Source organism: Athene noctua, chromosome 1 (assembly GCF_965140245.1).
Source record: "Athene noctua chromosome 1, bAthNoc1.hap1.1, whole genome shotgun sequence".
In the NCBI taxonomy this organism is placed as follows: Eukaryota; Metazoa; Chordata; class Aves; order Strigiformes; family Strigidae; genus Athene; species Athene noctua.
In genome coordinates, this window is record NC_134037.1 from 103,252,466 (window position 1) to 103,265,386 (window position 12,921).

The following is a 12,921-nucleotide window of genomic DNA, read 5'->3' on the forward strand; positions in this document are numbered from 1 at the left end:
GCCCTGTTCTAGGGAGGGCATAAAGGGAACACACAGACAGAAGCATCCTGCCCTCCCAGGCTCAGCTCAAAGCACATTCAAGATCGGTAGGAAGAGCAGCACAAGAAATGGAAGGAAGAAGCTTTTTACTTTGCCTAAATTCAGCTCTAGAGTAACGCTGGATCAATTGATTTTTGTACCTTACGATGTACCTACATGTCTGCTTATTTCTGTCACAATGGTTAGCAAGTGGATCCAGACTCCAGTAAGTAGGGGGGACACCCCTAAGGTCAGCGCTGCTCACTGGCACTGAAGGGTCTGGGACAGGGAGTCCCATCTGCATGAGGGAATGGATCACTGGAGGAGACCTAGCAGCCAAGGAATATGTGAACATGGTGAAAGAGTGGACCAATGCTAAAGCTCACTTGAGTTGAGTGAAACTTGGCTAGAAAGCACCTTGCACTATGCAGTGAGCCTCAGTACCATGGCCAAGTGAAGGCACATGCACCCTGGAAATGGGTACACCTCAGAGAAATAACCAGGTCTAAAAATATACCCATGAGATCCTTCAGGCAAAAAAACTCCCCAAAGATGCTTCTTCATGTGTTTGGAATCTGTATGAATATATTCAGGAAGAATATACAATATCTATACTTCAACTAGTTGAACACTTTTGGAGCCAGGGATGAAATTGTTTATTGAAATGAAAAGTGTAATTCTGGTATTTATATTCCAAAGGATATGCAACACATCACAAACGCAACTCACAGAAGGTACCGGTTCATCTGAATTCTACAAAATTCCATTTGCAGAAATAGATCAGGAGAAGTGTTAGAAGCGACAGGCTGGGGAGCTATTTCTATAAAAGATTCACAGATATTTAAACTCCAAACTCTAAAAAGTTGCCTTTTAATGTGCATTATCTCCAAGCTCTGAAGTATCATACCTTCTATGCATTTCCAAAAGCGTATATTATTTACCTTATTTACCATTTGCATTCTGATTGCAATCTGGCTTCTTTCAACAAAATAAATAAAATTACAGTTGGTTAACCTAGAACCATCAAACTCTCAATTCCAATATCAATCAATGCCACTTTTCTGCTGACTGCAACTCAATTAAAATCCAATTATTTGAATAACTGGATAGAAATTGCTATCATAAAATGTACCTTTTTATTAGGAATTTTTCATGTAGAAAATTGACAGAACAGGAATTACAATACTGTAGTTAAAAAGTGTTTTTTAAGCTGAGCTGGGAAAAACTATGCCAATAAACATGGAGAGAAGGAGTGTCACTTCTGGAGTAGGCATTTGATTCTAAAATTGGGACTTTTGGCTCAGCAGATCCAAAATGATGCGACTCTGCCTGCACTACTGTGAGCTTTAAGTGAATTGGTCCTTTCTGTGCCTCAAAGTTTGTTATTGCTACTGATGTTAAAAAAAAAAGTAACTATATATTCTTAGACCATCTTACCACACTACCCACAATACTATTTTAAAATATGACAGTCAGTGATACCGATGTTTTAGGTAATCTCAATACCAAATTCTTTAATTTCTTTTATTTCTTACATTAATTAACACCAGGTAAGTAGCGGTTTTTAAACTTAGATTTTAACAGGACAGCTCAATCTTCTTGCATCTACATATGTTTTCCTTGTCATGCAAGAACCCAGTGTAATTTGAAAAAAAGTCCTACGAGGAAATTCCCAAATGTAAATTGGCTCCTTAGTTTTTAACTACATCAATTTTATACCAGAGCTTTGATTTATTTGACCAAAGTGTGGATAGCACATTCTTCTTTGCCCAATATTGAAAAGCCAAATTCTTTGATATTGATAACACATGCAGATAGAAACATCATCACACTACTTTAATTTCAGTATGCCAACTCTAGGTAAAAAAAAACCACCCTACAACTATTAAAAAAATATGTTAGGCTTAAAGTCTAATTTTACAAAACAGAATTCAAAGATGAAAAGGTTTCTATTTTTTCAGGTGCAATTATCTAGGACTTACTTGGCACCTAGAATTTACCAGGGAGAACCGGTTTTAGGAACAAAAAATTTCCTATCAAACATATTTCTTTAGCTCAAGTATCTTTATATCATAATATTTTAAAGCAAGTATAGGAGTTCCAATGTATTTATTTTCAATGTAATATTATTGTCTTCTACATCATATCATGAAATTGTATCAACTGAATGATACCTACTACAGTTTTAATAAGTTTCTACAGAGGTGGTTCACTGAAGATTACACAGAGAATTTAAAACGGGATATTAGGCTATAATGATTCACGTTTGACAAAATAACTTGAACTGGCACACAGGAAGAAACGAAAATGGGAGAAAAAAATCAAGGATAAGAAAATGGAAATTAGATAAGCAAAGTAATTCCAAAATGTGATTGATACTAAAGAAACAACTCTTGAAAGAATCAGTCATGTTCATATTACTTTTACATTGTGATTACTGTAGTTGACTTTTGTTCCATATATTAGATTTCATACCTTTCCTTCCACTTTCCTTGCAGCTTCATGCAACACCACTAACATCTTTTTAGCTGCTTTACAAACTAAAGTTGCTGAAAGTAGTGAATACTGTTTATCACAAGTGTATAACTGTTCACAGATACGCTGGAATCTGTCTGCTTCATAGAAATGTAAAATACTTTCACATACACACAGTCTAGCTCCCTATAAAACTAGCACTTGAATAAATACCATGGCCTTTTGATTCTACATGCTAGCAGTGTCTCTTAGGCAAGCTCTGAAAAGCCTTCTTAAAAGAGAGGCTACGAAGAATACCAGAATTCAAGCAATTCAGTTTTTTTCATACAGATAGTCCTTAAAAATGATCATTTATACAGTTTATGTTAAAATCAAAGCTACTTACCCTTTTTCTCAAGTTGTAAGTCAAAATGAGATTTCTGGAGAAGGAGTGTGAAAAGGCTGTATAGAACTCCAGCACTTTCTGCAAGGCATCTCTCTTAATCACATGAAGATCACAGTAAGTCAAAGCCCTTACATTAGCACAGGACTGGGCAAGGGTAGACTCCTTCCAGAACACGTCACCAAAAACGTCTCCTTTGCCTAGAGAAAAGCAGCAGCATTGCTTTCAATAATGGCACTATTTCCACCAAAAATATGAAAGAACAAACATCTCATTTATGCAGTCATTATGTGGTCAGAAAAAAATTCTGTCTGGGGAAAAAAAAAAAAATCTTTTGAAGTACTTCAAAAATTTTGAAATTTGTAATATACCTTTTCCACTATCTTTTTGTTAACTACAACAGCCCAGCAAAATTTCATAAGAATAAACCTCAACCAGAAAATGTTTCATGTGACAAGTCCTCTTTAAATATCAACAAAGGTTTTCCTCTAAAAATCAAGAAAAGCCATTCTTGGTTCATGTTCTCTTCTGATCCTTTTCAAAGAGATTAATTAAGAGGAAATTATTTTCCCCTTTCTTCGTTTAACTGGCATGCAAAGGATTTGTTTCTTACCTCTATGTTATTGAGTTTTCTTAATCTGGCTAACAATTGCCCACTATTGTGTCAATAAAACCATCTTGTATAATATGTCAGTGCGGTTACAGGCTGTAACGAAACACTACTATACATCAATATTAAAGTAAGTTTGCCCTAGTTTTCTAGATCAGTGCCAGAAAAGTCTATCTTTACAAGATAAAGCAGATCTTGCAACTCTCAGTTGCTCTTATGCTTTTCAGCTGGTAAGTCTCGACAAAATCTTTCAGTAGTTGTGCATGTGTGCCCCCATATAATACAACAGAGGTTTAAGGTAACAGCGTAGTCCAAAATAAGAAGAGTACAGGTTAGTTATCACCAAGATAATACTGACAAGGCAAGAACATTTAGCTGTTACATACCAGAAGAAAGAAAACACGACCATTTCCTTACAACCTTCCCATGTGTGTCTCTATGAGCTTGGCACAGTCAGTGAAATCCCTACTGATAAATATTGCAATGAGGGCATCTGTACCATTCTGGGAACCACAATGCATGGCAAGAATACCAAAATCTGCTGAAGGAGTAGCCCCCTGTCAAGATTTCACTGGTTATAGCCCAGCTCAGGCTGGGCACAAAAGAGAGTGTTTAGGAGAAAGTTACAAGCTCCTTCACAGAGTAATAGTCTTTTTTTTCAACATACAACGCTTGACAAGATAAGAATATTCAGTTCTAATGTGATAATGAAAAACTATACTGTTCTTGTTCTGAATGGTATTTTCCTCTTAAACCTCTACTGTGTTATATCACCACTGCACATCACTTTTAAGACAAACAACAAATACATTTCCAATGTCTATCAAGTTGTGGTAGGCATGGACCAGATGGTCCCTTGTCTTATAAGTAATACTTTCCCAGTAGCAATTCTTAAAGCCAAAGCATCAAAATATATATTAGTTTATTGACCTCACCTGGGCTTCTTAGCTTCTTAGATTTCATTCCCTAAATAAACAGTCATGTATGAAAGTCTATATGAAATTCCAGAGAACTGTAATGAGTAAAGAGGTCAAAAAAACTTCTAAATTAAACCCAGAACTCCCAGCTCAGCCCTTGAGCTGTACTTCCACCATTATGTAATTTCTTCCATTAGAAGGTGTTTTCTCTTTGAGGAGAAACTATCACCCTGATGGTAAGCTACACTGTAATGCAATAAGCTGTGGTTCACACTGATGTGCTCCCAATCTTCCACAAAAAGCCCTATGCAGTCCACCTGCCAGGGACCAGTTTAGTCCCTGAACACTTTGGAGGAGCACAGACTATATTTTCATTTTAAATGCATATATATACTAAAACCACCTGTTCCATAAGCACACTTTTTCCCCACAAAGACAGGCAAAGGCACTCTAGTGATACCCTTTCTTCTACCTGTAGTCTCTTTACACAGTGCCAACATCCAGAAATACTATCAGCGCTGCATATCAGTAAGCAGGGTGGGAGCCCAATAGCCGGGTGCAGTAAACAACTTTGCATTTTAATAGCAATAACTTTTCACATTTTCAATTATTTAAACATACACTTTTTCAGTACATACATTAAAAATGGCCTAAGAAAAAAGCTTACATGCACTTAAAATAGATCATCATCTACAAGCTTTTAGACAGACAAACACATAACATATTCAAAATTGAAGTGAAACAATTTTTATGCACCATAAAAACTGATACGCTTCACTGGGTAAAAATGGATTGTTTGCCTTTGGAATAAATATGCTTTTACTCGCAATCTTCCAGGCAATTAGCTAAACAACTGTTTTAATTAACGCTCTGGAATCTATCAAGCATTGAAATGTGGCATCACTGATGAGCAACCGTTAGAGCTGGTAGTCCAAGCATAAGGGAGAAGAATTCTAGATCATTTCTAAGTGTATTTAACATATCTAGACAAGTTTCTCTACCTTAAAATGACAATAATTATTTTACTGCCCCACAGTAACAGGAAGAGCAATTAGTACAATGCAAGTACAAACAGCATGGTGTTGCTTTGCCTACGTATGAAATTATATACAGCAGAAGTTACTTACATCTTATGCTTTTTAAAATTTAATTCTGCTTTTCATTTAACACAGAAAGACACAACTGTGTCCCTTCACCTGTGGCAGCAACCCGTTTCTCCTTGCTATTTGTAACTCCCAAAAAACTCCCCCTCCTGCAGTTCCCTGTCAAGCCAGGGAGCCACTTCCTACAGCTGGCAAGAGCAGCATGTGAAGGAGCAATGTCTGTTGGGTGCCCACTGAGCCAAACCAAAGAGAGAAAAGCAACACATGACCCACAAACTGAGTCAGACCACAGAAGCCTCAAGTTTTAAGAGACAAACCAGGCTAAACCAAGAATTTGTACTGTTTTCTATCATTAACAATTACCCCGAAGTTAATCAAGTTAACAGCCAGTGATCTAGTCAAAAATCAATCCTACATTACAGTTTGATTTCCGAAGCAAGTCAGACATACAAGTACCACACTGCTTTGTTTCTGTCAAGTGCATTTTCTAAATGATGCATATCAATCCAGATTGTCAGATTCTGAAAAAACTTGTGTTTGACATTCATAGATAAATGGGGGGGAAAATGAGCAGCAGGAAGTCTTTATAGCAAGCAGGAATTAAAATTCCACCCAGGAGTATCTGCACTGGATTAGAACAATTGTCCTCTTACACATAATAAGGAACTGTTTACCATCTCCCTTTGTTTATATGTTATCCATAAAGTAAGATCAATCACTCAAGAAAAAGGAAGGAAAAAAAAAGGGCAGATTAAGTGGGTGTTTTATTAAAAACATCTGTAATTGGAAAGCAAGAAGAGTAAAGTGAGACTTCTAAGTGTGTCAGAAGGTGGTTGTCCAAGTCTAACGGCTGCATTAGAGAACCTAAGTCAAAAGCTTCTTTTTACGTGTGACTCCAGGCTTTATATTTCACTTTACCTCTGAAGAAAGATTAAAAAGCTAGAGAAATGCAGATGGCCATTTGTTTGTCAGTACTTTGCATTTCTCATTCCCAGCTTGCTGAATTCCAGACATTTGCCAGGAACACTATCTGTCAATCACACTTAAAGTGGATGATCTAAGCTTTTACCATCAATCATTTATATTCCCTGCTGGATTTGTGGGCTGAGGACCTTTTCCACCATCAGCTCAGCATGCACTGAAAAGCCAAATAGTTTTCTGCGTTTTGTATTTGCCTGTTTGTTTTAATTATAATAACAAGTCCCCAAACCCTGATATACTTAAACACTGAAGAATTACTTCACAAAACCAGAACCTTCTGTTTCCATATTTATTCTTTCCTAATCTTTTCTCCATATCAAATTTGCTATTCATCTTATAAGTGAAAAGAGGATTTCTCTGTTACCACTGCAAATTCAACCTTGAGCCAGGCAAAAGGTCAAGCCACATCCACTCTGTCTCCTGAAAGCAGCACCATTAATGAAGATCTGATTATCAATTTAGTCAAGTGTTAGTAATTGCTGATTCTGTTTGAGAAAAGAACCATGCTCACACATTACAGCTGTATTGCCCTGATGTGCGTACCAGAACAACCCTTAGTTTTTTTCACTCCTATAAACAGAAGTATTGAAGAGCTCTCAGACAGAAGATACTCTGCCCTACTCTGAAAATAAAAAAAAAAAAAATTATGTGGAATATTTTAACAACCTACTTAGTTCACTTTTGGGTTCAGAGTGTCTGGGAGTCATGGTGCAGTTTTGGTATGATAGCAGCAGGGTGAGAAGATGAGGCCACGGATTCATGTGCTGAAGATCTTCCGAGTCAGTATGAACTTTGATGGCAATCCATAGCTTTTCAGTACATCAGACAAAATGTTAGAATCATTCTCAAATCAATAATAATAGTTGTTACAGCAGTTAACACCAGCCTAGCTCAAGTCCCTTCCATATCTGCCTTCATCCGCATGTCTGAACTATAGAACTGTGATCAGATATAGTCTCATCAGACCCAAAGATAACCCAGAATGACCAAACACTGCCTGATGGCACCTCAACAGCAATGCAGCACTAAGCATATCTTGGAACTCACTGTTAGCAAATACTGTTATCTGTGATGCTGATCCACAGCGGCTGCCACATCTGCGCAATGACTTCCCCAGCACAGCTCCCCGAAGCACCCACACTGGCCTGCGCCCTCAGGATTTGTTCTCCACCTCCAAGCAGTGGGAGACACCAACTGCTCTAAAGGCAAACACAGACTGTCTCTGTGTCAGTCTCTATTCTAGTGACTGCTCAGTTAAAATACTGCTGAAATTTAAAAACAAACAAAAAAACTTGGCCTGATTTTTTTTTTTTTTTTTTTTTTTCCCTCCTGAACAGATCTGAACAGAACCAGAGGATCTGAAGTTAGTCCATGTCACAGGGTCCTACCAATTGTATTCAAGCATAATTCCACTAAGGACAGTGCATTTACCCCTCGTGTTCAAATCCAGTGATGTAAGACTGGGGTCAAACCCCCTCTGTGATCACCACATATCTATTTGGCTTCAACTGAAAATCTTTCCCTCTCCTCTTTTCCCTCATCTCCTCCCCATCTGAGTACAGCAAGCAATTTAAATTTTCCCATTTTATGGAAGAAAAATGCAAGGAAAGTAGAGGCAGCAGAGAAAAAATGTTTTTTCCTCTTGGTGCAATGTTTCAGGGCAACAAATATCTGCCAGCCAGAAAAAAACAGCTACTACTGGGCATCAAGGTATTCAGTATCCATCCCACAGATAAATTTCACAACTTGACAGCCACTGAACAGCCTGTAGTTTGGTCCTCCAATATGGTACAACTGGCAGGATATGATGCACGAAAGTGATTTGCTGCTTTGGATTTTCTTAAGATTTCTCAAGTGCAAAAAGGAGACATGTAGTGAGAAGTGAATGACCAACTGAACTGCAGAGAACATACTATTTCTCATTAACCAGAGGTTTTAATCACTCTTTTCCACTAATAAGAACTTAAGGAAAAAAAAAAACAAAACCAAAACAGAGTATCAGGGCCATAGAAAGCAAAAGAAGTGTTACAGTTGTTCAGTCTGGAGAAGAGGAGGCTGAGGGGAGACCTCATCGCCATCTACAGCTCCCTGAAAGGAGGTTGCAGAGAGCTGGGGATGAGTCTCTTTAACCAAGTAAGAAGCAATAGGACAAGAGGGAATGGCCTCAAGTTGCACCAGGGAAGGTTTAGACTGGATATTAGGAAGCATTTCTTTCCAGAAGGGGTTGTTGGGCATTGGAATGGGCTGCCCAGGGAGGTGGTGGAGTCCCCATCCCTGGAGGTGTTTAAGATTCGGGTTGACATAGCGCTGAGGGATATGGTATAGATGGGAACTGTCAGTGTTAAATTAATTGTTGGACTAGGTGATCTTCAAGGTCCTTTCCAACCTAGATGATTTGGTGATTACAAACTGAAGTTGCACTTTCAGTGGTTTGCCTGGTGTACAAATAGAAACACAGTGTATCTGTTCATGTTTTAAAACACAGCTTGGCAACATTTTGCAGACAGTTTACAACTGCATCATTTTCTCTGTTGAAGCACATTACTGTACAGACAAAATAAAAACATTTATTTTAGAACAGGGGATGAGTAGCAACAACATGAATTAGTTACAGCTAAGATTTCTATTATTATTATAATTAATGTGTTTATTTGTGTCTCTGAATAGAGTGCAGATTATATTTCACTACTTGATTTAGTGTGATGAAAAGAAGAGTTGTAAAATGTCAACTGGGCCTTACCAGGCTTATTCACAAAAAGCTAGGAGACTTCACCAGATTCTGAATCATTTATCCTTATTTGCTTTTTAATGGTTACTGTAAAAAATGTTATCAATGTCGCCAGCTTGTACAAACTCAGAAGACATGGAAGTTGCCAGCTCAAATAAATTCAAATACATTTGTGACTAGTTATTTGCATTGGTTAAGTAACAGGAAAACCACAGATCAATCTGTGTTGTCACTGCATCAACAGTGCCAGTTCTCTCACCAAAAAGCCTCTATGAGAGGCTCAAAGTGAAATATCCTCAGGAGTTACTCCCAGATGACTTCGAAACAGGCTACATGTTATAACTATTGCTTGAAGCTTACATTAAAGCCCAAAATTTTTTTTTTGTATTTGAGACAAATGGATTCACAACAGTTTAAAATCGTATATTTTACCTTCTGAAATATAGAAAGTAAATATTTTTAAAACTTCACAACGTTCATAGCTATAATATACTTAATTTTATTTAATATTTCTAGAAACTCCTTGAGCATAAATTTAACAATGTTTCAGCAAATATTCTGAAGAAAGTTTTAATTTGAAACTTAGAGAAAACAAAGGAAAATAAGTGTTCTGTGAAGATTTATTTTTCAGATTTTTTTCCAACATGGCTTTTCAGTAAAAAAAATTACTCTTCTTCCTCCAAAATTCTGAGACCGAAACAAGATTCTACCAAAATCCAAAGCAAAAATGAAAATTAATTCAGCGGTTCCCCTGCCAGAAATCAGTGCCTTTATAATTTAACAAAGAAGTTGGCTTTCTGTAATTTCTACCTCTTCATACCTCTTTGGAGTACGCACAGAAACATGATCAGCAAGCCTTCCTAACACAGCCTGAGATATCAAGGAACATGCTGGAAGGGAGCGCCTCATCACCAAAGCTCAATTTTAGCTGCCAGTGCATCATGGGTCACTGTTGCCAGTAGCCTGACAGACATTACCGTCTTCCGAAGGGGACTTCTTCCACATGTGGTGGTATCAGACTACTTAAGAGCACGTTATTCAAAGTTGCATAAATTCGCAACAATAAAACATGAAACTGTAGAAAAAAAACAATCAACTCATTTGAAATGCCAAGAAGTTCACGACTGAAGTCTCTATTCACAGGGAATGCCCCTCTTCCCCAGTTATTCCAGGAAGGAATTAATTAAATGTTTTAAAAATCTGTCCAATACCCTGCACAGTCTTAAACCATCTATAGATAGCAGCGGATTTGGCGATTCCTACTTTTAATGCTCTGCTAGAAGCTGGGCATAGACCAAATAAAGTCTGGCTGAAGTCTCAAAATAGGCAACTCACACAACATTTTCTAGACGTCTGGAGCACAGGAGTAAGGAATATTCTCTGTGCAAAAACACCACTTGAAACAAACCTGTATTTCTCAATAAAAGTTTTAGTGCTGCTCCAACATCCACTGTGAAATTCAATTTTGTATTAAAGTACACCTCTTTATGCCATTGTTTTAAAAAGTTTAGCCAGATCTCCCTTTCTAATACTCTTGCTAAGTGTTCTGGGACACACATTGAGGAAATCAGACTTTTAAAACCATTCCTTCAGATGATGTTCACTGAATCACTTCGTAGAAACAAACAACTTGTTCCATCTGCCTATATATGTCAACCTGAAAAAACCCCACCTTTAAACTATAATTAGAAAAAGCACAACAGCACGATAGAACTACCAAAGATAAAGATGGGTTTTAATTTCAATCATTCCTTTTTCAAAGCACCTCTGGTCATGTTACAGTCTTATTCAATAACACAAGCAATGTTGTGATGTTAGATACCATCTTTGAAAATAATAAGAAAATTCTAATGCCATCCATAATCCTGCAACCATCCTAAGAGCACAGCAGCTTGGCATTTTTAACACAGGACGGTGTACCTAAATTTAAAACTTAGGTGAAAATTGAAGTAGAGAAGTAAGGGACTTTTTCAAAGACTTGGCATTAAATAACAACAGGCCTCAAAACACACAATTAAATTCTGAAAATGGGATTGTACACAAAACAATTTAGTTTAGGGAAACCTGAGTTAGGTCAGGTACTGGGGCAGTCTAAAGATAGTAGCCTTGGCTCAGCACAGTTAATTTATGCAGCATCTTCAAGTGCTCTCAGAAGCAATCTTCACATAATTGTGTGGCAGATGCAATGCTTTTCCACTGAGAAGGTCTAAGACAGAAAACACTTCTGCACTGCTATTTTCCCTCCTTTAAAATAAACCATCCCTGTGGTTCAGTTGCCCTTGCAATTTGCACTGTCCTATCTGGACGCAAATCTGTCCCACCAAAATCTGAATCAAACCTCTTGTGTCTATATCTGAATGAAATGCTTATGGCTAAATGAATAAGGTAAAGCAATTGTAAAGAAAACAAACAATTATTCTTATGATGTTCCTTTAAGATAGCAATTAGATCAAATTAAATCAGCAGGAATTTCTCCACACAAAGCAAATGGAGCATTTAATATCCTGCTGAAACAAAACATTGCACACCAAGTTCTCCGATATCATGTTAAAACAACAGTCTCCAATCTTGTCAACATTGTAGCTTTGTAAATAACGATAAAAGATCTGTATTTCAGGGACATCCAGTTTTTGCTTCCTCAATTCACATGTGATCTTAAAAGTACATCTATGTGCATCCTTCACACACTTCCCCCAGCATTCCCCCTCCCCACCCCCAAACTGATATATACCACTTCCCCCCTCACTGATGGTGAAGAAGGCAGCCTGTAAATTCTCATTCTTGACATTCTGTTACTGTATACTTTCATACTTATATAATATCTATATTCTGTTGTTTCCCTTCAGCTTGGATAGCAGCAAAAGGAATAGTAACAGCAAACTGTCCTTACGGAGGGCAATGATATTCCTTGCTCACAATAAATTGCTGTCTTGATTTCCCCTCCTCTCTCATCCACTTTACCTGCTCTTTCTGGAGTCAGGACTTGGACTCGATTCTCATGGGTCCCTTCCAACTCAGGATATTCTATGATTCTGTGATTAATACTTTGTTAAACCAACACTCAATTAAAAAGTTTATTCTTTTGAAAATTTTTAGCTCAAATAAAGATAGCAAGAACATAATAAATGCCGAACAGCTGGGATGCAACACTTGGGATAAACTGCTTTGCTCTTGGGATAAACTGTTTGTGTGGGGGTTTTGTTTTTTCTTTTTAGCTAAACCTTCCAGTAAATGTTATTTTTCTCATCCATTCCTCAGCACTGAAGATCACAGTGGTTTTCAAGGCTTTTCTTTTTAATTGCTAAATAAAGGCTCCCAGTCTCTATCCGCAAGACTAATCTCCAGTCTTACCATCCATACACACACAGGGCCCCCCCCCTTGCAGGGATCATCAAGACCACTTCAGCAACTCTGAACAATTCACCTAAGTGAAGATGGCTGCTCAGTCAGGCCCTCTAGGAGTCATTATTTGACAAATTTTGCAGCAGTCTGAAAATTTAAGGTTCTCTCAGACATTCAGATATTTGTACTACATATTAACACAATATAAATCCTTTTCTAAGAAGGCCTCCTAGCCAGTCATTCTGTGTATTTCCATAAAATTATATAAAGTTAATTTTGCTACTATGCCATTATTTTCTATAATTTTCATTAAATTATCTATGCACACATGCAATTGGAGACATAACACAAGAACTAGCACTTCC

At 37.4% G+C, this 12,921-nt stretch overlaps 1 protein-coding gene across 2 annotated transcripts in view; it reads right to left on the reverse strand.

Annotated features, from left to right (window-relative positions):
- Positions 1 to 12,921, reverse strand: part of KCNH1 (potassium voltage-gated channel subfamily H member 1) — a 185,857-nt gene that overhangs the window by 76,684 nt on the left and 96,252 nt on the right. For both annotated transcript variants that reach the window (XR_012632917.1, XM_074897149.1), the window contains exon 10: positions 2,879 to 3,075. Coding sequence is in view for 1 of the 2 variants with exons in the window: in XM_074897149.1 (XP_074753250.1) it covers positions 2,879 to 3,075 (197 nt within the window). In the remaining variant the exon portion in view is untranslated. The remainder of the gene's footprint in view (positions 1 to 2,878; positions 3,076 to 12,921) is intronic.